Raw genomic sequence first — 27,843 nt, 5'->3', positions numbered from 1 at the left:
ATGGTGAGAGACACATAGGGCCATTTGACATGGTGAGAGTCACATAGGGCCATTTGACATGGTGAGAGTCACATAGGGCCAGCTCTGTCTGTGGTTGAATCATGGCTTCCTCTATTCACCTCTACTTCTACATCTACGTCTGTCTCACAACAGGAAGTGTCTGGGGTGTCGACAGGCACACAAGGTTTGAGAAAAGCCTGACCTTTCGAAATCAGCAAGTGCCGTACTACTAGGTGCCAGGTTTTTCTTTCTTTCTTTTTTTCCCCGCCACCCCCCTTCAATTACAACCGACCTTCACTACTTTCCTGTCTGGACCTGGCCGGGTGAGTGAGCTCTTGATGGAAGACTATAGAGCACTGGTTTCACGTGAGTACGCGTAAACTTGCCTACTTCCTGGTGGTGTTTTTTCTTTTTTTAATCTCCTTACGCCATCTCGCCCGAGCAACCCTCCAGCGGCCGCTTCCACTTGGCATGTAGACTGTCTGTAGGAGGATCGCCAGCCAACACTTGACTTGACAAGGTATTATCATAAAACTACGTCGTTGGGCTGCTTTCACTTTTGGTCATTCTGATTTTTCGCTTTCTCTTGCACTATTACATCTTGTACTATTTAAGTACTATTTCTTAAACTTCAAGTATGACTACTACTAGTATGACTGACTGCGATTGTGACTACTTCTACAGCCACTAAAGCCCACAGTAATTTATGTAGGCTAATTATGAGGGTATTTTGTTGTTTGGCAACTCAGATCATTATCTGGCATGCACAGCACAGCTGAACTTTGATTTATGTGCTCAGGAATTCATGAATCTGAACTTTGTAATGCTGCTGAGTCTTTTGCACTAAGTGAACTTTTAACTGGTGTGTTGTGTGAGGGTGCTCTCTCTGTGGTTAATGCAGTCAGTTCCTGTTAGATCAGCACAGCTACTCTCTGGTCTAGCTTTCAGTTTTCTGTCAGTATGACTGTTGTTAGTAAGGCAAAGGCTTATCTCACACACACTCAGACACGCATACACACATACACACACACTCGCACGTATGTACACATACACACACACACACACACACACACACACAAATAAAACATTAGTTGCTGTAATGTTCTCATTTGGGAGTTTCAGTGTAAATAAAGCGTAACTGTAGAGTTTTTGCATATGTGCAAATTTTACACATACACCTTTGTGTATTTCCCATTTCTCGAGAGTGGAGATATTGTAGGTATGTAAAAAGTGTGTGTTAAATACACTGTAACTACACAAAGGCTTCCACAGTGAACTACAATTAAACACTGTGCAGTAAAGCACTGTTGCTGTGCATGTGTCAGTGACTGTGCAGTACCAACTTACTCAGGTCCCAGGCGGGCATGCCTATCGCTACAGCTATGTAAACAAGCTTCAGGGTACGTCAAACGACCTTCTAAATATAAAATACTCCTGATGATTTTTTCTCTTTTTTTCTCAGCAGCATTCTTCCCCTCGGCCACCTCCTGACATGTGCTTAGGACCATAGCCTTGAAACTATTAACTCCAACTGGAGTGGGATCATCTCAGCAGTGGCTGGTCACTCGGAACTGCTTGTTTTGTAGACAAAAAGTTTGCACACTCCTTTGGATTTTTTCTTCTTCAAGCTCTTTTTTTTCCTTTTTATTCATTCACTGGCATGAAGACGTTTCGACCTCTTTGTCTTTCTAAGATTCACTGACAAACACATTCACTTGGCTTGACACATTATCTACAACCAACCACCAAAAAACAAACTCCACAAGTGACTCCACTCGTAACTGCTTACCTCTCCTGTCCTCTACTGGAGTTGGATGGATCAGCAGTAACTGTAGTGGTTGGTGGTGGTGAGGAGAGGAGGCATAGGAGGAGGAGGAGGAGGAGGGAGGTGGGCCATGTCCTTGTAGCCTGCTCAGGCCTACCGACAAGGGAGGGAGGGCGGACAAAGAGGCCAGTTGTCCCGGGCCCAGGGAGAGAGTGGGGGGCCCTAGAATTTGGTCCTCATTACATTGGATGCATTGAGGGGAGGGGAGGTGGGGGGCCCTTTCAGATGATTTTGTCCCCGACCTGTGCTGTGAAAGCGTGGTCAGCGAGGTGACCTGTAGCGTGGTGATGCGATGCGTGTGTCCCTGAGGCGTGCCGCCTCCTCATTGGCCTGGCTCCTGCTGCTCTTCCTATTGGCCCGCGCCCTGCGGTGGCTCCACACCTGCTCAACGCACTCCAGCCTGGCCGGCCTCAGCAACGCATACGTACAGGTAAGGCTGCATTCACACGCACGCATACACACACACACACAGTCACACAAACACACAAACACACACACACACACACACACACACACACACACACACACACACACACACACACACACACACAGTCACACAAACACACAAACACGCATACATACTCCATACACTCGCCTCACTGCCAAGGTTGTTCAGTGACTTAAAGGAGAAGTCCACTTTTTTGAACATTAAGGCCAAGGTGATTTTAAGAACAGAGTTGCAGGTGCTCATAGACGTCCATTCTAAAGCTGGTTGAGATCAAATCCAAATCAGCCAAATAACAGAGACTGCAGCAAACATGAAATAAACGGTGAGGGGGACTCTAAAACATTGCAGACCACTCAGAAAATGGCCTTAATTTTCAAAAAAGTGGACTTCTCCCTTAAATCAAATTGAAGAGTTCTTGTCTAGTTGGTCCTACTGTCTGCGTAGTCTAAAGTGTCGCATCATATGTACGTGTAGTGTGTCCCAATACGTACTTTCGAGAGCAAGAGGAAGTGTTTAAAATCTCCTCAAACTTCCCCATGAATCTAAGTGCAGGGTAACCCCCACTATGAACAGAGTGGAGAATGAAACAAAGTGAAATGTAAATGGTAAGAAATGGAACAACAGCCTAACATTGGAACATTTAAAGTTGAAGTACTCTACGCATCATCCCTCAGGTTGCAGGTCCATCGTGGGACAAACATCATTTGAAGATAGAAGCTTGGAGCACACTGCAGCTTAAATATTTAATCATCTATTGGGTGAAAACACCTAACGTTTTAGAGTCCACAACAACATTTACTGTGTGAATATCCTACTGCTCTGTCTCTGTCCTGTATACTGTTTGTCTTCTTTGTGTTGGAGATGTGCCGATGAACAGATTCATATCAACTGTGTTGACATGGCGATAAACGTATTGAATCTTGAATCTTGTACCTGCAGGTGCGTGACCGGCATGGGCGGCTCCACGGCTACAACCGCAGCTCTGCGCTGGTGTTTGTGGGCGGCGTGCCGCGTTCGGGCACCACGCTGATGCGGGCCATGCTGGACGCCCATCCGGACATCCGCTGTGGAGAGGAGACGCGCATCATCCCCCGCATGCTGGGACTGCGGCAGGGCTGGGCAGGGGACTGGGCCGAGAGGCAGGTGCACTCCATCTCATTGGGCGGTTTCTTCCTATATGCAAATGAGAGGGTGGGAGGTGGGTCGTTAGAAAATGATCTCAGGCAGGGGTGGGCAGGGGAGTGGGCCGAGAGGCAGGTACACTCCATCTCATTAGATTAGATTAGATTAGATTACTTTATTGGTACCCAAGGGTAGATTTGATTTGCAGTAAAGTGAGCTTCGCTCATACAAAACATTCAGGACATAGGACACACATAACATTCATTGGATGCTTTCTTCCTATATGCAAATGAGAAACAAAGTAAAAGTGTTTTTTAGTGCATTTATTTGGACAGCACAGTGAGATAGTGTGACAGGAATGAGTGGGAGAGAGGAGGTGGGTTAGAAAATGACCTCATATGCAGGGCTGGGCAGGGGACTGGGCAGAGAGGCAGGTGGCTTCCACTAGGGAGGATGAGAGTCTGCATATTGGAATCCACCCACAGTGAGTGTCACAGGTGCTGTGTAGTTGTCTATTCTGCATACACAGTGGGTCTTTCTCAAAGCCTAGGCCAGTGTCCTTCCAAGTGTATCAGCCTAATTAGTCACGTGTGATTGGATACTTTTTGGTGAACTCTACAGAATATCCAATCACTGGGTGTGACTAATAAAGGGTATCCAATCACTGGGCGTGACTAATTAGGCTGATACACTTGGAAGGACGCTGGCCTAGGCTTTGAGATAGACCCCATGAGTGTATTGAGTGAGTGTTCTATTTTCTCAGAGCCACCCATTGATTACCCATGCTCTGCTGTGATGAATTGTGGGGATAACCAAAATTGTTGGTGGCAAAAGTGCTCCGCAGTGCTGTTGTCGGACGCGATGTGCGGAGGGCCTAACATGTCAGGTGCTGTGTGTTGTAGGAGGCGTCTGGCTGAAGCGCCTTTCAGGAAGGCACCTATTTTCACCAGTGGTGTAGTCTACTTTTTTGAAGTGGGTATACTGTTTATATTTGTGCTATTCTAAATAATGGATCAATCAATTTTAAGTGGGTATACTGAAATCCCTGAAATTTGGAAGTGGGTATACTCCGTATACCCGCGTTCTACGTAGACTACACCACTGATTTTCACACTGCTCAAGAGACTGTAACCAATCTCTATTCTGCATACACAGTGGGTGCATTCCAATATGCAGACTCATTTCCTTGACCTGTGCTTGTGGCCTCGTGAATGAATGCATATAGTGAGTGTAACAGGTGCTGTGTGTGTGTTGTAGGAGGCGTCTGGAGGAGGGCCTAATAGGTGCTGTGTGTGTGTTGTAGGAGGAGTCTGGATATACTGTATGGTGAGGGTAACAGGTGCTGTGTGTGTTGTAGGAGGCGTCTGGAGGAGGGCCTAATAGGTGCTGTGTGTGTATTGGCGTCTGGATATACTGTATGGTGAGGGTAACAGGTGCTGTGTGTGTGTTGTAGGAGGAGTCTGGATATACTGTATGGTGAGGGTAACAGGTGCTGTGTGTGTGTTGTAGGAGGCGTCTGGAGGAGGCGGGCGTGACCCAGGAGCTGCTGGATGCCGCGGTGACGGCCTTCCTCCTGGAGGTCATCGCACGCCACGGGGAGCCCGCACCGTTGCTATGCAACAAGGACCCCTTCACCCTCAAGAGCGCCGTCTACCTATCACAGCTCTTCCCCAAGTAAACAACACACTAAGACTGATCTGCAGCACCAAAGCAAACTAAAATCATTTTGACATATAGTTATCATGTTGTAATTACAAGATGTAATAATTCATTATTAAATGCGGAATACCAGTGACATCCTGCATTTTATAGCCATTGATCTTTGTAGGATCAGTTAACACATGCTTTTTTTTAACTATCAAAGTACCCTGGTATACAGTACTACAGGCTAGTATATTAAAAACATTGTGGCAACAAAGCAAAATTCTTCAAAACTAACACTGCACACAGTAGGTGCTAGGTGTTTAGATTCCAAAATAAATGTTGACTTAGCATCTCTCCTCCTGCCAGCACATTGTCTTCCATTTCCTCTCCACTCTGCTCCATCCAGTGTTGCCAGATGTGTCTGATCAAATCCCGCCCAAAAGGTGCTCAAAAACTGCCTGGAGCCGCTAAATTCCTCCCAATTTCTACAAATTGCATTGATTTTGATGGGTATAAAACTGCGGAAAAAAAACCCAAATGGTCAATTTTTCCAGTTTTTACCCACAGATGACTATCCCAAGCAGCCCAATTGGGTGGGTTACTGCCCAATCCTGGCAACACTGGCTCCATGCTGCTACATCTCTTATCCTCCACTACTCTCTTCGCTATCACTTATTGTTTAATCCTTGTCAGCCATATCTCCTCGAACTCTGTTTACATTATGTAGCATATATATTTTTTCTTTCTTTATCTCTATTCCATCATAGCTTCCTTCCTTCCTTTCTGCAGCGTCTCTCTCTCTCTCTTTTTTTTTTTTTTTTTTGGGGGGGGGGGCTTTTATGGTTTTATGTGATGTAGACAGGACAATGAAAGAGACGACAGGAAGTTAGTGGGAGAGAGAGGTGGGGTGGGGTCAGGAGAGGACCCTGTCCAGAGTTGAACCCGGTCCGGGCTGCCCACATATGGTGCAGTATCTGAGTGTGTGCTGTGGCACTTCACTCCCACTGCAGCCTCTCTTATCTCAGGCTCTTCCTCATCTTTTTTTAAAGTATTTTTGGGGCTTTTTAAGCCTTTATTACTTTTAGATGCGTCCCAGCATCTCTATAAGAGGGTATGTCCGTCTGTCTGAAACACATTCTTTAACTTGTAATTCCCTCCGGTCCCTCCGGCAGTGCATAGACGGACGCGTATCTTAGTCCGCCTGTCGGACTTGTTTACATGACAGGATAGTGGAGGAGAGACAGGAAGCGAGTTGGGAGAGAGAGACGGGGAAGGGCCGGCAAGGGACCCGGGCCGGAATCGAACCCGGGTCGACCGCATAGCAGATGAGTGCCCTACCGTTTAGGCCATGGTAGGGCCAGGCTCTTCCTCATCTAATCCTCTCTCCATCTCTCCCCTGTCTACTGTATGTATGAAACCCCTATTGACCTACAGTGTATCATCCCAACCCGTCAATTTCTGAGGTTACTCTTTACTTGACGTGTCGTTGCATAACACATTCATAGCAGCTGTTATACACTTTGCATGAAGGATTCATGACTGTTTCGTAAGACATTCATACCAAATATATCAAAGACATGGAAAACAAAAGGACGGCAACTTGTCAAAATCAGTAATCAGTGAGGGCTCAGAAAAAAACGCTAATTGCTGTCTGCTAGGTTCATGAAAGGTTTGGTATGAATGGGTCATGAAACAATCATGAATGTTTCGTGCAGACTTTATAACAGCTGTTATGAATATGTTATGCAGGAACATGTGAAGTAAAGTGTTTTGACTACTTCTGACTCTACTGCTTTTTGTTAAATAGTCTGTATGTCAAAGTGAAGTGCGCCTCAAAGGCGCTCCCTTGTGGTAGTATAACCTCACGGACGGTTAGGGTAAGGGAAAGGTCTATGTTTAGGCTACATAGTCAACATGCGATGCGGCAGGTATGCCCTCAATGTCAAAAATTGCAGTCTGGTCAATGGTAGTCAGAAATGTAAAAGTTGGGATGGGACTGCATTGTCTTGACCCGTGTCCCTCAATTAATTTCTTTCCTCTCTTCCATCTTCGATAAAATATTCGTATCCAAAAGGGGTTCCCCTCTCCCCTCTGGTAACCCCTCTCCTCTCCTTCCCTCCCTCTCTCCCTGCAGCTCCAAGTTTGTCCTGATGGTTCGTGACGGTCGTGCTGCCGTCCACTCCATGATCTCTCGCCACGTCACTATCTCCGGCTTCAACCTGTCCAGCTACCGCGACTGCCTGGGCAAGTGGAGCCGCGCCGTGCAGACCATGCTGTACCAGTGCTCACAGGTGAGGTGCCCCACTGGACTTGGTTGTGTGTAGGCCTACTAGTATGCTCACAGGTGTCAGACTGGACTTGTCGTCTATAGGCCTAGTAGTATGCTCACAGGTGTCAGACTGGACTTGTCGTGTATAGGCCTAGTAGTCATATATGACTTTTTTAAAGATATTTTTTTTGGTCATTTAGACTTTAGTAGTGACTGGACAGTTTGAGAGAGAGACAAGAAATGTTGGGAGAGAGAGATGGGGAAGGGTCGGCAAAGGACCCAGGCTGGAATCGAACCCGGGTCAGCCGTTAGCGGACGAGTGCCCTACCGCTAAGCCACGTTAAGGCCATATATAACTTTTTCTTTTTATTCCATTCACAATCCTTTATATCAGTGTTTCTCAAACTTTTTCAGACTAAGGAAGACCACATTGTCCCCCCAAAAATGTTCGGAGACCACCTGTCAACTGAATTGACAGTTGAACGGGTGCTAATTTCACACTGCTTATATCGATGCAGATCACTTAATTTGTATTCACATTACAAGCCTGTTTTATTGTGGTGAAAATAATACTTCGGCTATGTTTATCTTTGCAATTATGTTACAAATATAGCCTGTTGCTAGTCTTGGAAAAGTAGCAATTGTGTATTATTCACATGACCGTTAATATTCACTAAACATTTGTCAGAAGTAATTGCCAGAAGTTCCACTGCATCTTCGCTCCAGCCCATAGAGTAGTCTCTGGTCTAATGGAGGATGGTGGTATAATTCACAGGGGAATGCTATGCTATGGTAGATGATGTCGTGTTGGGATGTGAAATGATTTTCTGATAATAATTATTAAAGGAGTGCTAACCCCCGTGTCTCTCTCTCTCTCTCTCTCTCTCTCTCTCTCTCTCTCTCTCTCCCCCCCTCTCTTTTTCACATTTCTCCACTCTCTCTCTCTTTCTCTCTCTCTCTCTCCCTCTCTCTCTCTCTCTCTCTCAACCCCTCTCTCTCCCTCTTTCTCTCTATCTATCTCCCTCTCTCTATCTCTCCCTTTCTCTCTCTCTATCTCCCTCTCTCTATCTCTCCCCCCCTCTCTCTCTCTCTCTCTCTCTCTCTCTCCTCTCTCTCCCTCTCTCCTCTCCTACTCTCTCTCCCCCTCTCTCTCTGGCAGGTGGGTTCTGATCGCTGCCTGGAGGTGCACTATGAGGACCTGGTGCTGCATCCCCGCTCCAGCCTGCAGAGGGTGCTGCGCTTCCTGGGTATGGAGTGGCACGAGGGGGTCCTGCACCACGAGGACGCCATCGGCCGGCCCGGAGGGGTGTCCCTGTCACGGTAAATATCTAGCAGAAAAGCCGCACTCTCGGGTGTGATTCTTGTATTTTATCCTAGTGGGTTAGTATGCGCGCGTGCCTGTGTGTATGTGCATGCGTGTTTATGCTGGGCTGGATGTACATCTGATCGAGCACAGCTAATCTAATGTCTATATACAGGGCCGCTGACAGCTTTGGCTGGGCCAGGGACAAAAAAAAATCTAAAAGGGCCCCAAACCCAAAAGCTACAGCTGTTTGTACCATATTTGTGAATTTGTCGAACTGTGCATATTCCAAAACTCATTCCTAACCCTAACCTGTCAGTGAATAATGTGTCTCCACGAACCTAAAGCATAGCCTTTCTTTGGCATGCCACTTCCACATGCCATATGCCACTGTGTCTGTGTGTGTTGTGTGTGAGTGTGAGAGAGAGATGCCTTGGCAAATGTATGTAACAGCGAGCTATATATGATTATTGCATGTGTAAATATGTGTGTTATGTCTTGTGGGCAATGTCTTTATTTATTCATGTGTGTATGCTACTTGACACCTTCATTTCCCCCTGGGATTAATAATCGATACTCTACTCTACTCTCTAAATCAAAAAAGAGAGCAGCGCGTGCAGTGAAAGAGGAAGCTCAGCACCTCGAAGCAGGAAGCAGGAAGTCACCCATGTTGTACAGTAGCAGTAGCCCCCAGATATGCATCACCAGCAGGAAGAGATCTCAGCAAATCTCAGATGACTGACGGCTTCCTCATTACACTCTGAAGGAGACATATTACATTACATGGCATTAGGCCTACGCGTGTAGCAGATATTTTAATCCAAAGTGACTTACTAAAGAGGACGTAATCAGCCCTTGAAACATACTGTATCTTCCCCACCCCTGTTTTAGGTTTTAGAAAGATGTTATGGGGGGGAGGATTAAAATTCTTATAAGTCTCAACTTGGGCCCGTCATTGCTCATTACGGCAGAGGATAGGTCTCAGTAGGGTTGCCAACCGTCCCTTGAATTAAGGAATTGTGAATTTACAAAAGTACGGTTTCTTATTGAGCTGAAACAGGATGCAATTTGGTTAAAAAGCAGGAAATGACACCTAAGACATACAACATTATCTGTGGAAGGACCTCCAGACCGGGAGTATACCTATGTTCCCCGGGTCCTATGTTCCTCGGGTCCTATGTTCCCCGGTCTTTGTATGGGATGTTAGGTGCATGTTAGGTGCATGTTAGGTGCATGTTCCTGCATTGTATATGACAAGGGGACAAGGCCCAGGATGCTTGGGCATGCATATTTCTTGCACAAACGGTTGCCATGCGTATTTCATGTCAAGTTTGCGCACAGTGGCAGCCTAACCCTAACCCTAACCGTGACCCTAACAACAACCCGCGCTCGCCATGCGGCAGCAGTCTACTTGGAAGCAGCAGGGAACATAGAACCCTTTTTTGAAAATGAGATGAAGATTTGAGAACGAGGTGTCCCTTATTTGTCCCCAGGGAGTATGCAATCCTACTTCTCAGCTCATGCGCTCACTCCAGTGGCTAAAAGTGTGTGTTTTCACATGACCTTTGATATTCACTCAACGCTTTACTGCCAGAGAAGAATTTTCCACTGCTGTCAGTCTCTCTGGCGGCTTAAAAACTGTCACAAAGTGTAACCAACCAACCTCTATTGAGGTCAGTTGCACCAAATCAGATCATTGTGTTAGCAGAGGAACACAAAAAGAGGTTTGAAACCACAAAAGTAAAAGTTCCACACCTCATGAGTGTGAAAACGTCAACAGGGGGTTGATTTCATTTCATATGTGTTATTTTAAAAAGATATTTTTTGGTATTTTTTACTTAATTCATGATAGCACAGTGTAGGTGGTGACGAGTTTGGAAGCGAGTTTGGAGAGAGAGAGACGGGGAAGGTTCGGCAAAGGACCCGGGCCGGGAATTGAACCCGGCTTGGCCGCATAGCAAACGAGTGCCCTACCATATGCGCCATGGCAGGGCCAATTCATATGTGTATGATGTCTGATCAAGCCTGGAGGCCAAAATTGGCCCCGCGGATTCATTTTTATTTGGCCTGCATGGCCACATATACACCAGAAATGTATAGCATATTATTAAGACTTGAACATTTTGTGCATCACAGACATATTTTGAGTGGGCCCAGAAACAGCCCACATTCAAATGCAACAGGATATGTGCAAGCACATTTGAACAGATTGATGGGAATCTGTTTGTGAAATTTAAATATGAGTATTAAGCGTGTGTGCGTATGTGTGTGTGTCCGAGTGTGTGTGTGCGCGTGTGTGTGCGTGTGCGTGTGTGTGTGCAATTGTAGTTCTTTTTTTTAAATAAATATTGAGTTTGGCCCGCAACTTCGCTCCAGATTTTGATTTTGGCCCTCGGGCGATTTGAGTTGGACACCCCCTTGGGTTAAGTAGCCTACTGGTACAGTAGGTGCATGAACATGGAACTTGGCCCACCATTTATGTCCTGCTTACATAATGCAATGTATATAGTAATACATGAAATAGAAGCCATAGGAGATACTAAATGGGGGTGGTAAATATTCATGACATGGACATGTTGTTTGGTGAAAGATGTGACATGAATTTGGATTTTTACTTTATGACACCTACAAAATAATATTACACACTGCACCTGGAAGTGTCTGATGATTGCTGCTGCTACAAAAAAGTGTATTTATTCGCAGAGGTGTTAAAAGTAAAAGTACTTTTGTGCTGTAATTCCAACACTTAGCTCATGGCATTACATAGCTGTTACACCATTTACTCCATTCTACCTAATGAGATAGATTGACTGTCTTGTTACTGAAAAACACTGAAAATCTACTGTAACAAGGGCCCACCACAAACGTGATCCAGTCAGGGTAGAGTTAGATCAGTGTTTCCCAACCTTTTTTGTCTCGCGTACCCCCTAAACCTCTTAGTTGTGCCATGAGTACCCCGTAACTCATGTTCTATATCGCTTTCTCTGTCCTGATGTGACTGCTCCATACATTTGTATAATAATAACATCTTTCCAAGTACCCCCTGCAGTGTGCTCGCGTACCCCTAGTGGTACACGTACACCTGGTTGGGAAACATTGAGTTAGATGATCGTAAGACAAGTACACGGGTATACTGGCTAATCAGATATGTTACTTGTGTTGGAAGGAAACTCTAATTTCTTTTTTTTTTTACTTTTACTTTTACTTTTGACACCTCTGTTTATTTACAACTGTCATTTAAAGATGATGAGGTTTGCCTTGTGGGTGACTGCCACCATAACAGTACACTTATTTGCCCTGTCTTGGCTTTTGTTTTCCCAAGCATCGAGCGCTCGACGGACCAGGTGATCAAACCGGTTAACCTGGAGGCCCTGACGCGCTGGGTGGGCCACATTCCAGCGGACGTCTTGGCGGACATGAGGAACATCGCGCCCATGCTGAGCCGGCTGGGGTACGACCCAGACGCCAATCCTCCTAACTACGGGCAGCCTGATGCCGCCGTCATCAACAATACAGACCGGGTACATAGGAGCCTCAGTACACACATACACACACACATACACACACACACACACACACACACACTGAGGCCGCTGTCATCAACAACACTGACCGGGTACACAGGAGCCCACACACACAGACACACACAGACACAGACACATAGGCACAGACACACACACACACACTGATGCCGCCATCATCAACAACACCGACCGGGTACACAGGAGTCTATATACACAGACACACACACTTACACACCCCCCCCAAAAAAATAGAGTCTCCCATTTTTCTTTTTACCTGACCAAGGTATGCCTTATGCTATTGCCTCTTTTTTCCATTGTCAGTTTTCTGATAGGCTTACAGTTCGACAAAGCACAACTCGGCCGACACTTTTTCAAGTCAAGTCAAGTTTATTGTCAATTTCTTTACATGCACTGGTCATACAAAGAATTTGAAATTGCGTTTCTTGCTCTCCCATGCAGACATAGACTAATATAGGTAAGGACATAGACAGTATAGACATAGACAGTACTCATACATGGACATAGACAGTATGGACGTAGACATTGCTCATACAGACATTTAAAGTGCAAGACTGGACAACAGAAGAATAGGCTTTTCGAATAGGCATGACACAGCTAAATTGTAAAGTAAAAAGTGGTGGTCGAGTCAGGCTGTGTCGAGCTGTAGGCCTACCAGAAAACCGGCGGTGGAAAAGAGGCATATGTCACCTGGTATGTGGTGGCCCTTGTGGAAGGGGGTGGGGATTGAATGCAGTTTGTCCTGGGGCCTTGTGACCGGTTTTCCCCTGGGCCTCCGCCTGGCCAGCCAGCCCATTCATTAATCCACCCTTGGTACCTACCAACACAGCAAATGAGCTTAACATGTGATCTTATTGCCACGGGTGCACACACCTCACCTAATGTCTGTCAACTACATTGCAACATTGTACCCACAGTTAGTATAGGTCTGTGATTGTACCGACACAGCAAAGGAACACATCAGCACATGATCTTATTACCATGACAACCGTAAATGTAAGGCAGAGAGTTCTGAGAGACTAGCCTATCTAACCTTTGTATAGAGATTATTCCTGCTATTGGAATTCATTTGTTTAAGATCCCTGCCTGGAAAAGTTCTTCAGACACTGTTGTGTGTAGAAATATAATTGTAGACAGTGTTGATTTGTTTCTTACCTGAAGAACTGATAAATGGGTCTAAATATGGCCTATCCCTGCAAGTAAAACATGATCAGGAAAAAAACAACTGTTCGTCTGGGACTAGTTTCCTAAAACGGCTGCATCTACTGTATGGTAGGCTCAAACCCACTTAATGTTAATATTGAATCCATCTTTCTTCTGCTTAGGTGCTAAAGGGCAACTTTAAAATCCCATCAAACCTGAAAGGCCAACCACAGGTAAGGGACAAAAACACCTTTTTAATCATGTTCGTTACCTGATATGCAGTTATCTGAGTGCTGGTAAAATATTTGATCACCACACACACACAAACCCTTCAACCAGTACTCATTGTGGTTTATAAAGTAATCACAATTAGATAAGAACATAAAAAAACACTAATGAAGGTCACACAATCATTGTTAATGTTTTGATGGTGTTGGTGACATTCCTACAGGTACCTTCGAATGAGACTGTCCCCAAAAGATGAAGGAGTATACAGTATGTATGACCAGGAGGACTCTAAATTAACACCAGCCAACTAATGGGTCAAAGTGGCTAGCAAGTTGGTCTTTTCAACCAGCCAAACTGAAATTTCACCAGCATTTGGCTGGTGAAAAGACCAACTTGCTAGCCACTTTGACCCATTAGTGAGTGGGTGTTTGGCTAGTGAGATTAACATCTACTGGCCATTTTGGCTGGTGATTAATTAATGTGGAGCCCTGTGTACCCTGCCACCCTGGCCATGGTACAGGCAGAGACGGATACAACAGCATGCAGCGGAGAGGAAAACATCCTCACGTGCCCCACATCAGCGCTCGCTATGCCCAGTCACAGCCCAGGCCAACAGGGGCTGATTGTTGTGCTAATTGGGGATTGGACTGCATGAAAGCAGCTTACCTGAACTGAGTGCTGCGTGTGTGTAGGCCTACATCTGTGTGTGTGTGTGTGTGTGTGTGTGTGTGTGTGTGTGTGTGTGTGTGTGTGTGTGTGTGTGTGTGTGTGTGTGTGTGTGTGTGTGTGTGTGTGTGTGTCTTTGCTAGACGTTATTTCCAATAAAAAATCTGTTAATAAACATGACTGAGAATCTGTTTATGAATGTGACTGAGTATTACAGCTGGTTTAAAAGAAACAAAACAGTGACATGGCATATGACACACACACACACACAACACATACCTCTTGTTGACATTGTGGGTGGAGGGGGACACAATGCAGCCTAACAAGAGAGCGCCATATGTGGCACAGTCAGAGAAACAGAATGACAGGGATGAGACCAGACAGGCTGCACAAGCTCAGGGACAGCTGTGGGTGTGGGTGTGACCTCTGGAACTAAACACCAGTTAAGGTGGTAGTGCAGGCATGCATGCCATATGGCAGCACCCAGAAGGTAGGCTACTGTACTGTAGGTTACCGCAATTGCGCAAGGGCGGGCTTTTCAATGTTCAACGTGACTGCTCCGAGTTCTCCCAGAACCGGTTTATCCCTGAAACAGCTCACTAGAGCGGACCATTACTCAGGACAATGTTTGCCATTGTTACGCACAAGCGTTGTGTAGAGTATATAGCCCATAGAATTCTTAAAGATGGCTCATTGAAACAAGCCATAGAATGAAACACCCAAGGTCACTTAACAAGGTATCGTGTAGAAATATATGCGTGTGTGTGCGTGACGCATGTATGATGTGATGCATGTAAGTGAATGTGCTTGTGGCACTAGCATCCATAAGTCTCCAGGAAAAAATATGACTTAATGCAGTGGTGCTTAAACTGTGGTACGTGTACCACTGGTGGTACTTGAGACATCTCTGGTGGTACTTCGAAGAATACATTTGTTGTGCATTGATTTGAAGGCTGATCAAGTTGTTGCAGTCAAAAATGTCTCTTTGGTCTCACATTCTGTAATATTGAACTGTATGAATCTGAAAACATAATGCAGAATAATACTAGGCAAGTAAGAAATTTAAAAACAAACGTGCACTGAATGTGACCGTAGCTGTTGATGCCGTTATGAACCTCTCCTGTATTGACTGGCAAAAGTGAATATGGAAGGCCTTTGCTGCGATATTCTAATATTGGTCGTCAAAGTGGTACTCGGAGAGCTCAATATTTTCTCGGGTGGTACATTTGAGAACCACTGACTTAAGGTGTTAAACATGGCCAGTGAAGGGCATTCTGGATGTGGTCTGGCTAGGCAGATTGTTCCAAAGAATAGGAGCAGCTACATGGAAGACTCTGTCACGGTGGCATTGGGCCTGGTAGGCCATACGAGTGATGAACAGCTGGGCCACTCTATTGGGCACAGTCTCAGTTTCCGGAGGCCTAATAAGCTTGTGGCAGGCAAAACACAACAACTCACACTATACAGTTTTTCACTGACAGCAAAAGCATGTGGTAAGCCTATCGACAGCAGGCTTATGAATGTCTTATTCACTTCTGGAAAATATCCCTGGTAGGCTTTTTATGTTGACATCTGATCAACCCATGGCAAACGTGCATTTAAAAGGGGCATAGGCCTAGAGACTGACACAGCAAAAAAACAAATGGCCTTTTATTTCGCAACGTTTGTTAGGAAAACACTGACCTAGTCTCAAGTTCAGTAGGCCTGTCTGGATGTTGGCCAACCTAACCCAGAAAATAACGTAGGCCTTGGGTGGAGGAGGTCCTATTTAGGCTGACCCACACTAGGCTGATATGTTGGCTGTCTTGTACTTTTGGAGTCACTGTGAGATGTTACAGTCGAACGTACTCTAATGACTGTCACAAAAAACACCCCAAACAGGACAGCCTAGATTAGGCGAGTGGAAATCCCATCCTATAAAATAGCATTATGGAAGATTGAAACCATAGCCCTTCTCCTATTTAGTAGGCTAGGCTGATATTATTGTGACCCACGCATGTTTTTTGCCGTGACGTTATCATTGCAGCAGGTTATGCAGGGGTAATTTGCAGAGCCAACATAAACGGTAGGCTATTCAGCTTTTCAAGCCATCATCCAAATAAACTTCTGCCCAAAGTTGAAAAAGACATTACGACAGTTTAGCAGCTATGAGACAACATTCGAAGCTGATGTCGAAAATAGCAAGTCTCTCCTGAGGCTAGGATAGATCACGTCATGTTTACCGACAAATAAGTCACACGATTGGTTCCATACATTACACCATTTGACTACAATGTAATCAAGAAACATTTCGATTGTTTCATAACGATAGAACTAGACCTTTGCACAACACGAAAACTGCCCCATTTCTAGAATCCTGAGTCATCTGCGGAATGATTTTTGTTTCTCAAAATGACGACTCACTCTCAGTTAGGGATTTTCTACTTCCGCACTTTCGACCCACATTCGATATATAACTCTTTTCCTTCCTCCCAACTTGAATGATTGCATGAATTAAATCTACAACACACTTCGTCAAATCCATTTTTACATAATTTTTATGAACGTGTGGATTTAAAAAACAAAATAATCGAACGGCGCAAGTTCTAGTGCCAAGGGTGTAGCGGCGGAGGGATACACCAAGAGCTTTGTATAAATACAACCGCCCTTTGTTTTCGAATTCAGACTCGTTTCCTGAAGACAGAAGAAGTTCATCAGTCGTTGTCACCTTAAACAAGGAACATTTGTTTGTGAGTATTTGTCGAAACCAAATCATAAACACGCTTTCGGTGGCATTTACTGTATTCTGTTGTGAATGATTTTACATTTTTTCGAAGTGTATGTGAGCCATCCTGTTGAAAGGCGTCGAAACAGCTAGTCACTGTAGCTAAAGCTAATCAAGCTCGAGTTCTTTTTAATTCTCGTATGTCGTTTTGACGTGTACGCTTACATGTCACTGAAATAATGTTTTTATTGGGTCATGTACATGTTTATGGAATTTAATGTATGATCGTACCTATACTCGGTTGCCAAGTAGACCCTCCCGGTATTTCTAGCTAACCGACGACAGCCGGCTAGCTAGAAAAGCTAATTACCGGTAGGGCTCTGGCTGCGTAGCTACCATTACTGGAGGCATTTTGCTTCCCTCCTGTCGAGCTAATGGGCGGGTTTATTTGCAAATGGTGAACATGACCAACTAAACCTAGAATATTTTGTCATGTTCATCTTCTTTCAACAGAATTTGTGTCGCTACCGTTTTACGAACGAATGTTTATCAGGAACGTCGCCGACTGTTTATGACCGGCAACTAGCATCATGAATGTTGATCCAAAATGGTTGCCAGAGGGGTTACTAGGGAGGTAGCTTGACTGTCATTTCGTAAATGGGTGGAGCTTTCGAGTATTTTGTTTCCGCCCTTCTGGTTGAAAATTAATCAAATTCTTAACGCCTTATAGTTGTTGTGGCACAGTGGTAGGTTTCAATTCCAATTTGTCAATTTGAATGTCATTGTCATTATTGTACTCCTAAATTAATTGAACCTAATTTCATTTTGTTTCTATTTCAGTGTAAAGATGCAGATCTTTGTCAAGACCCTGACTGGCAAGACAATCACTCTTGAGGTGGAGCCCAGTGACACAATTGAAAATGTTAAAGCTAAAATCCAGGACAAGGAAGGCATCCCCCCTGACCAGCAGCGTCTGATCTTCGCCGGAAAGCAGCTGGAAGATGGCCGCACCCTGTCCGACTACAACATCCAGAAGGAATCCACCCTCCATCTTGTGCTGCGTCTGCGTGGTGGTATGCAGATCTTCGTGAAGACCCTCACTGGCAAGACCATCACCCTTGAGGTCGAGCCAAGCGACACCATTGAGAACGTCAAGGCCAAAATCCAGGACAAGGAGGGCATCCCCCCTGACCAGCAGCGTCTGATCTTCGCCGGAAAGCAGCTGGAAGATGGCCGCACCCTGTCCGACTACAACATCCAGAAGGAATCCACCCTCCATCTTGTGCTGCGTCTGCGTGGTGGTATGCAGATCTTCGTGAAGACCCTCACTGGCAAGACCATCACCCTTGAGGTCGAGCCAAGCGACACCATTGAGAACGTCAAGGCCAAAATCCAAGACAAGGAAGGCATCCCCCCTGACCAGCAGCGTCTGATCTTCGCCGGAAAGCAGCTGGAAGATGGCCGCACCCTGTCCGACTACAACATCCAGAAGGAATCCACCCTCCATCTTGTGCTGCGTCTGCGTGGTGGTATGCAGATCTTCGTGAAGACCCTCACTGGCAAGACCATCACCCTTGAGGTCGAGCCAAGCGACACCATTGAGAACGTCAAGGCCAAAATCCAAGACAAGGAAGGCATCCCCCCTGACCAGCAGCGTCTGATCTTCGCCGGAAAGCAGCTGGAAGATGGCCGCACCCTGTCCGACTACAACATCCAGAAGGAATCCACCCTCCATCTTGTGCTGCGTCTGCGTGGTGGTATGCAGATCTTCGTGAAGACCCTCACTGGTAAGACCATCACCCTTGAGGTCGAGCCAAGCGACACCATTGAGAACGTCAAGGCCAAAATCCAGGACAAGGAGGGCATCCCCCCTGACCAGCAGCGTCTGATCTTCGCTGGAAAGCAGCTTGAAGATGGCCGCACCCTGTCCGACTACAACATCCAGAAGGAATCCACCCTCCATCTTGTGCTGCGTCTGCGTGGTGGTATGCAGATCTTCGTGAAGACCCTGACTGGCAAGACCATCACCCTTGAAGTGGAACCCAGTGACACCATTGAGAACGTCAAGGCCAAGATCCAGGACAAGGAAGGCATCCCCCCTGATCAGCAGCGTCTGATCTTCGCCGGCAAGCAGCTGGAAGATGGCCGCACCCTGTCCGACTACAACATCCAGAAGGAGTCCACCCTCCATCTTGTGCTGCGTCTCCGTGGTGGCAACTGAGTGCTCTGTCTTCAGATGCAAGCGATGTCTCACTCCCTCCCCTTACCTCTTCACCTTTCCCTTCCCACACCTCTCCCCAACCTGAATCCTCAAAGTTCTTAACCCACATGCCCCCCAACCCCACCCATCACATTCCTATTTCATTTTAATAAAGTTCAAGCATTCCTGCAATAAATGTTGAAGTGTATTTTATATAATGCATATTTATCTGTTAAAAGGTATGATGGAAAGGTTAATGTAGTTTAATGTTTCAACCAATGAGTCAGCCAATGTGTAATTACAGGTGTATATAAAGTGGAGGAGACGCGCTCACACTGTCACCTAATGGTTAATGCAGTTAAGTGGGTGCTGAATCCCACATAGATAAGGGATTGAAGCGAAGGACGGCACTTCAAATTTTCCTTTCTCTAGTTGCCTATGAACGTTTCGGGCAGTATCCATCGTGTGATGGTGATTGCTAATTAGATGCATAACATTACATTTGTGAGTAATTGTGCTGTGATTCAATTAGATGTAAACCTTTGAGGCTTATTTTTTGTGCTTCAGATGTTTGAGACGATGGTGACAAATCTATGATACAGAAAGAAGGGAAATTTATTAGTCCCTGATGTGTAAATATCCAAAATAAAATGATATTTTTAGCATGGAAGATGTGGCTGTCAACAAACCATTGTTTTCACTCGAATCACAGTTGACCACCAGGTGGTAGCAAATCTCCAGCTAGCCTAGAGGCTGTGGGTCTCTTACCTCAGGGACAGGTTATGTTGCATAAGGAAGATTGGTTAACAAGTGTGCCTATGGATATATGGCGCAATATACAACATGAGCAATCCCTGACAGCATACATAAACTCTTAACAGGTGGACATTGGGTAACCTACATGGTCCTTGAGGCTGTCTCATCTGCCCCCCCCCCCCCGACACAATTTTAATATTGTGACATGTGAAAAGAAATGTTAGAAATTACATTTGCAATACGACTCACTTACATTGTCAGGGGACCGGTATGTTTTAAAGGTGGCCACCTTCAATATAGGCCTAAAGTGCAGGGGAAATCCTGGTTGATGTTGATAGTATGGCCCTTGGAGGATTCAATAAAATTAGGGCGCTGCTAGGGCCGTCTTGATTTCTAGGCTATAAGCCAGGTAGCCATAAAGAAACCAAAATGCGTCACACTTCCTGCCAGTCATCTCTGACCTACTTTTTAATCTCGCTTCATGTTAACGCACCCACTGTAACCTCAGTCATAGGCTTGCAGTTACATCGTCTGTAGGCCTAATAGTGGGGGGTGCAATCTGTTGCCCAGGTAAAGGGTTTTTACCTTGCAGAAGAGTACGTTGCAGTTTACAATGCAGTTTCATGCTGTGAAAGTTCATCCCAATGTCAACATTGAAACTGCCTTTCACAGGAGAACCCACTGCAGGCAGGGCAATTCTAAATTGAGTTTAAATATTTAGGTGTGACCTTAGATTCTACTCTTAGTTTTAAGAAACACATTAAAAAGCTGGGTAATACTGTAAAGTATAGCATATCAAATTTTAGACATATCCGTAACTCTCTGAGTATTGATGCTGCTGTGACTTATGTCTATGCTATGATTATGTCCCACCTGCATTATTGTTTATCAAGCTGGTCCCAGGCCAACAAGACTGTCTTAACATCCATTGATTCACTATACAAGCAGGCCCTGAAGGTCCTAGATAGAAGATCTTTTCAGTACCACCATTGTCCTATACTGAGCAAGTATAATATGCTCAGCCTTGAAAACATCATACAATTTTCTGATCTGCGGCTAATCCATAAAATTATTCACAATGCAGCACCCCCACCCCTAAGAACATTTGTTCAACCCTGCTCTGAATTGATGAGCAGAACGTCAAGATCCACCATTAGGGGTGATTGTAGTCTCCCAATCCGACGAACTGCTTTTCCTCAGTCAGCCTTCTCCTTCAGGGCAACCAAAACATGGAATAGTCTACCCAGTAACCTAAAAAGTATTACTGATTATCAGGCCTTCTCAAGGGGTGTGAAAAAATGGATATTAACCAACCAGTCTTGTCAACATTAATCATATGTTTTTTTTTAAAATATGACTCACAATGTATGCCATTTTAATGTGTGTGTGTGTGTGTGTGTGTGTGTGTGTGTGTGTGTGTGTGTGTGTGTGTGTGTGTGTGTGTGTGTGTGTGTGTGTGTGTGTGTGTGTGTGTGTGTGTGTGTGACCCATGGCCTATGGATGTGCTTACTTGTTTATATCTTGTTTATGTTATTGTATTTTAATATTTGTTTTACCTGTCCAGGGACTGCAGATGGAAATTAGCTATATAGCTATAATCTGGCACAAGCCATCTGTTTACTTCTGTAATCAATGTGTATTGTGCATCCCTGTTGAACTAAACTAAATAAACTAAACTAAACTATTCCAGAATATGCTGCCCACTCACAAATGCTTCCTTTTTCATGAATACCAACACTATCAAATTCATCAAAGTGTTCATTTCATTGAACAGCATTACAGTCGCAATAGGCCTACCTATACTCTGGCCACCATCTTACACAGTGCACCTTTAAACAGTGCAAGTGTTCACAAGATCTGTTGTAATGCATAATCAGATCATGCGCCGCTTTGAAAATCCTATTGGTGGACATCAAGTTTGAAGTCAGTCAAGCTGAAAAAACTATCACCGTCAGCATATGACAAGAAAAAAAATGAGAAACTGTCACACAAGCAGATTTGTGACTTCTGTCCCAGAAATGCCAACTTGTGTTGTCCCAGATCCTCATCTGCTCACTATTGCAACATTGCAGACCTTGTCCTTGGTGCTGCAAAAGCAAAGTTGTGATTTTATTTGCAGTTAGCCGTTTTCAAGATAGTAGGCTACTACAGGTAGGCTTACGGTCAGGAGCAGAGTTATAGGAGGGGCGAGCAGGGCATTTGCCCCTGGGCCCAGGACCCTCCCGTATTGGTGATGGGGGTCCTATTATGACTTTGGAAGACCATATTGGGGGCCCTATCAGTGTTTTGCCCTGGGACCCTGTGTATAATTGTTCTGCCTGTGCCTACGGTAGAATCATGGTTAAGCATTTGGTCCTCAAAATCCATACAAATTTAAATACAGGCCTAGCGTACGCCATCCTGTATTAACAACACAGAAGATGATGTCATACTTTAACTATTAAAGGATAAGTGCCATAAGTGAATTGTCTTCAATTAAGTGGAGTGGTCCTCACTCCTCACCATTTTTATTTTTTACTGTTTTCTCCATTGAAGTTGGATTTTGTCACAATTGGCCTTATAATGGCCGTCGATGGGCATGTCCAAATTTCTTCTTAAAATTGTTTTTCACTGTATGCATCTCACTAAGTGATTAGGTTGGCTCACTTGCATTCCCTAACAAGTTTGAAAGCGAAATATGTGAACACCACTAAACACTTGGTGAGTGGCATATTCTTGAAAACAAATGTCAAGGGGGGTTTTCAGAACAGATTTGGACATGCCATAGACGGCCATTATAAGACCAGTTGAGACAAACTACTTTGAGTTTGGCTGGTAGAAAAGACCAACTTATTAGCCAGTTTGACCCAGTGGTGAGTGTGAGTTGGGTTAGCAGGATGATTCACATCTACTAGCCATTTTGGCTGGTGATTAAAAAAAAAGTTAATTTAGAGCCCTGGATAGGCCCCTACCTAGTAAAAAAGACACACCATGCAACTTTCTCTCACCATAGCTCCCCCTGCTGTCTCCAAGGAAATTGACACTCATATGGAAATGGCCAGTGTTTCCCCTTTCTCTCCGTGAGTGCATGCATTTTCAACAGTGTTGAATAAAGTGCATGGTCTATTCAGAAGGCAATTCAGAAAAGAGACTAAATGTTCAAAATAGTGCAGTTGTCCTTTAACAATATATTACATAATTTCAGTTCTGATTATCAGGTGTCAGGTCTGACTCAGCACAAGCTGGTTTCCTTTTCCTGTCCTGCAGCACAAGCAACAGCACTTTCAGGGACAGTTCTAGTCAATTTGGTGCCCTAGGTGAGCACCCCTCTTTGCTTTTGGTGGAATTAGAAATTGGCATGTGTAAACATACTGTAGTGTCATACATCTGATAGAGGACAGCTGATCTACTACCTACGTATGTACTGAATGCCCATTAATAATAATTGTCAATATAAAGCTTAATGCTTTATTTCGCTTAATGTTCCAATTCAGTGGGACTTGGCGCCCTTAAGAATTTGGTGCCCTAGAGACGACCTCCTAGTCTGACTATGCCTGGCGCCAGCCCTGAGCACTTTTATTACATTACTCTTAGCTGACGCTTTCTTTTATCCAAAGCGACTTACTGTTATGTTTTTTCATGGTATTAGTTACAGTCCCTGCTGGAGCAATGTGGGGTTAGGTGCCTTGCTCAATGGCACTTCTACCATGGATGAAGGTGTAGGGAGGGGTCAGGGATTTGAACCTACAACCCCCAACTGCCTAACCCTAAAAAATTGTTTTCAACACTGTGTAACTCACCATCTGTCACCAACTGTTCAGGGGTATTCACTGGTATTCCATAACAATTTTGTAGTGAAAACATGGCTTCTGTCGTGTTTCATGTAGAATTTTGTAAAATACATTAAAAAAAATGTATTGCCCAAAGTGCAATTCCCAAAGTGGCAAATAAAAAAATGACAGAAGCCATAGTTTGCCTTCAAGCTTGTTAGGGAATGCCACTTAGTAACCACTTAGTGAGATGCATACTTTCGAAAACAAACGTTTTCCCAAAAGCAAATGCTGTCTCCGTTATTTGACCAATTTGGATTTTGTCTCAACTGGCCTTATGATGGCTGTCTATTGGGCATGTCCAAATCTGTTCTGCAACATTTAGCTTAACATTTGTTTTCAAGAATGTGCCGCTCACCACGCTCACCATAAGTGGTGTTCACTGGTATTCCATTGTGGCAAAACCTGGCTTCTGTCGTGTTTTATGTAGCATTTTTGTTAATACATTTCGAATACATTTCATTCACAAAATAGCAACAACAACAAAAAATGACTGAAGCCATATTTCACTTTCAGAATTGTTGGGGAATGCAAGTGTGCATTCTTTTGACAAAAAAATATTTGGACATGCCATAGATGGCCATTTTAAAGCCAATTGAGATAAAATCTTAATTAGCCAAATAACTGAGACAGCACCAAACATTTTAAAACAGTGAGGGGACTCTGAAGCATTGCAGACAACTCAAAGGGGCTTCATGTTCATAATAGTGCACTTGTACTTTAACCTTTAACTTGTCTTTTAACATTTCAGCCTAAGGCACCTGCCAAAAACGCCTGCTGAATTCCCAAGCCCTTTTTGGAAAAAGGAGCCCTCTACCTAAAACCTAAATATCTCAGCCACATAAAAACATGAAATAAGCTGCTTTTAAAATCTAGGACCCACATCTTGCATTAGAATGTGTTCATTCAGCTCTAACACCCACATTTTCAGTAAAAAAAAAAACAAAAAAACTCAAATCTCGAGCCTGAATGCAGCTTATATGTCGCCTCAGGGACCAAAGGCCAAACAGTGTATTTGCAGCATCAGGCTGAAGTGGGTCAAGTTGTATTTTGGTCAGAGACTTGAACGTATAACAAAATGCTATGTTGTTAGGGTACTCATAGTTGTAGTCGAGATTGTCCAGTATTTTATTCAACACTGTTGAAAATGCATGCACTCAAGGTGAGAAAGGGAAACACTGGCCCATAGAGGTAGAAAATAACACTAGAGAGGACACAGCAATTTGCGACAGCACTGGGAAATGGCAGCTGGAGCTTCCCAACTTCCGTAGGTAGTGTAGGTACTTTCAGGCAATGCAAGTCAATGGAGAACACGCCCACCCCTGTCAAGAAATTAACTAAAACTGTGTAAATATAAAGTAACACTTTAATCAAAGACCAGATTTGAAATGTCAGGCTACATATCTACTGAAATCATATGAGTCGATAAAATGCATTTAAAAATCAAATAATATATTTTATGAACATAGTTAGCAACACACTTCAACTATTGTCCTTGTATAGTGTGTTGATGGACATTTTCACATGATTAAGCCATTTTTGACAGAGGTGAGCCTCGTTCTCCGTTAATTTCCATTTCTCTGATCTACCTACAGATAATGGCCGCTACAGATTGCCGTAAAAGGGGGGCGGGGTCCTCTCTAGTGTTATTTTCTACCTCTATGCACTGGCCATTTCCATAAGAGTGTCAATTTCCTTAGAGACAGCAGGGGGAGCTATGGTGAGAGAAAGTTGTATGGTGTGTCTTTTTTTACTAAGTAGGGGCCTGTCCAGTGCTCTAAATTAACTTTTTTTTTATCACCAGCCAAAATTGCTAGTAGATGTTAACTAAACACACACTGACTAATGGGTCAAAGTGGATATTGTAAGTTGGTCTTTTATACCAGCCAAACTCAAATTTCACCAGCATTTATTTAGCCAGTTGGCTGGTGTTAATTGAGAGCGCTGGGCCTATGTGTATCTATCATCATACATCTACAGCTCAAAATGGTTTTAAATTAGTGAAGTTGAAAATGCTAGAAATGCAAAATTATAATCAGGTTATTGTCGTAACATAATAACTAGTAAATATTTTGACTGAAACGCTGCATACATTCTTAGACTGTAAATCAGACCTGTGCTTACCCAATACTCTACACCAGGGGTTCTCAACCTTTTTTTAGGCGAGGCACCCTTTCAATTCATGACAAATTTCAAGGCACCCCAAACCAACAAGCCGTAACATGGCATCGCATCCGATACCACAAAAGCTTAGAAAAGTAACACATTTGGAGACGTCACACAACCTACATTCAAAGTTGCAGCTGACTGGGGCGAGCTATATTTACGTTATTGTGCGTAAATGGCAGATGAAAGATTCCACTGACTATCATTAACGTATCAATTTAGACAAATATGTTTCATATTACATAATTTATTTATCAGTCACGTTTCCGTGGCACCCCTGAGAAACACTGCTCTACACGACGACTGGTTCAGGTCACGGTCATGTCCCACGTTGACTAGAGTAGAGTAACTTTATACTACTGCTTGTGTGCTAAAATCACTGCAGATGGTCCAGAATGCGGCGGCACATTTGGTAGGCCAGGCCTATTCAATCAACCTTAAAGGACCTATGTTACCCCTGTCGTTGTTCCCCAGTGGTAGAACGGTCTCCCAGAGGCAGCAAGACTAAGCACATCTCTTTCAGCCTTCAAGAAGCGAGTTAAGACTCTCCTCTGTCGTGACTATCTAACCACACTAATGCTTGAGCTGCCCTAGTCCCAGGCCAGCCTCTTGACATGATGTGTACGTGTGTGTAGGCTACTCTACTTTACTTTAAAAAAAAAAAACTAACTAACCCTTCTTTGCATCTGCACTTGCTGTTCTGTATATGTGCACTTTGTATCTGCTAGTAATGTTGGCTAATAGCTATGATTATGTCCTAAATTGTAAGTCGCTTTGGTTATAAAGCGTCTGCCAAATGCAATGTAATAATAATAAATATCTATAGGTTTAATAGTATAGAAGTTACCGTATCTCGTCATGTTTTTTTTTTGGTCTGGAAAAAAATGTGTATGGAGTCCAAAGAAATTTGAGATGTCAAATGGGGTCCCAGCCCGGGCCGAAACATTTTAGGAACCACTGCACCACTGGTAATGTAAGGAAGGCCTTATGTAATGGAGGCCAACTAGCAGAGTGTGGCGTTAGTAAACCTCCCTCCTGAAGCCTCATCTCAGCAGTATCATGCTGTGCCTCTCATGCCCAAACTGGAGCGTTGACTGGTAGGTCGCAGGTTCGAGCCCCAAGTGGCGAACAAGCGCAGGATGACCTCAGTTACACTGGTGCCATGACCTGGATGGGAGTGAGGTTTAGGGGGGCGAGTGCAGAGGCGCATCTTGCCACCAGGCAAGGCAGGCAGCCGCTTGGGGCCCCCAAGCCCTAGATAGTGAATAACAGCCCATACTGTACTACAGTAGTGGTGATTTTGGTTCAAATGTTCATTCTTTTGCATTTTCGCTTGAGGCCCCACCTGACCCTAGAATCGCCTCTGCGCGAGTGTAACGGAGGCCAACTAGCAGAGTGTGACGTAGAACGTTAGTAGACCTCTCTCCTGAAGCCTCATACAGTATCAGTAGCATTGAGCTTTTGGACTGTTTTTTTTTTTTTTTTTAATCTCAGCGGTATCGTGCAGTGCCCCCAATGCCCGAACTGGAGCGTTGACTGGTAGGTTGTGGGTTCGAGCCCCGAGCGGCGCACTAATGCAGGATAACCTCAATCACACTGGTGAATGAACATTTTTCAAAAATCAACTTTATTTGGACAGGAGAGTGAAGAGTAGCCTGGCTCTCATGCAGACCCTTCGTGCTGCGTGCATCTTCGTTAAACTCCATCTGCGTGGGAACCAGGTTAAGTGAAGAGAAGGACAGGAAATGAGTGGGAGAGTGGTCGGCAAAGGACCCAGGCCGGGAATCGAACCCAGGTCAACCACATGGCAGGTGAGAGCCCTACCGGATGGCCACAGTAGGGCCAAAGCACTGAACATTTTGAGTTATGTTAGCTCTCCATGATCAGCGTCTTGGTAATGTTTGAATTGAGTTGATGATCACATGATATTTCATGCTGATGATTCAAGTTTCTATTGCAAGCTATGCATTTCTTAATACCAGGAAGTTTCAGTATATTAATAAAATATTCTAGCACCA

At 44.4% G+C, this 27,843-nt stretch overlaps 2 protein-coding genes across 3 annotated transcripts; both read left to right on the top strand.

Annotated features, from left to right (window-relative positions):
* Nucleotides 1-95: 95 nt before the first annotated feature.
* On the top strand, nt 96-14,261 carry tpst2 (tyrosylprotein sulfotransferase 2). 2 transcript variants are annotated; one of them, XM_063209820.1, is made up of 9 exons: nt 96-520; nt 1,466-2,255; nt 3,213-3,412; nt 4,905-5,069; nt 7,174-7,330; nt 8,468-8,628; nt 11,934-12,132; nt 13,479-13,529; nt 13,748-14,261. In XM_063209820.1, the coding sequence occupies exons 2-9, from the start codon at nt 2,118-2,120 to the stop codon at nt 13,778-13,780; spliced, it is 1,104 nt and encodes a 367-aa protein (XP_063065890.1). In that variant the 5' UTR covers nt 96-520; nt 1,466-2,117; the 3' UTR covers nt 13,781-14,261. The 2 variants fall into 2 exon arrangements, with proteins under 2 accessions (XP_063065890.1, XP_063065891.1); XM_063209821.1 differs by having other exon boundaries at nt 1,463-2,255.
* Nucleotides 14,262-16,805: 2,544 nt separating this feature from the next.
* ubc (ubiquitin C) lies at nt 16,806-19,290 on the top strand. Its single transcript, XM_063209819.1, has 2 exons — nt 16,806-16,919; nt 17,735-19,290. The coding sequence occupies exon 2, from the start codon at nt 17,742-17,744 to the stop codon at nt 19,113-19,115; it is 1,374 nt and encodes a 457-aa protein (XP_063065889.1). The 5' UTR covers nt 16,806-16,919; nt 17,735-17,741; the 3' UTR covers nt 19,116-19,290.
* The last annotated feature ends 8,553 nt before the right edge of the window (nt 19,291-27,843 follow it).

Source organism: Engraulis encrasicolus, chromosome 11, assembly GCF_034702125.1.
Source record: "Engraulis encrasicolus isolate BLACKSEA-1 chromosome 11, IST_EnEncr_1.0, whole genome shotgun sequence".
Lineage (NCBI taxonomy): Eukaryota > Metazoa > Chordata > Actinopteri > Clupeiformes > Engraulidae > Engraulis > Engraulis encrasicolus.
The sequence above is the reverse complement of the archived record's forward strand: the minus strand, read 5'-3'. Positions and strand labels throughout refer to the sequence as shown.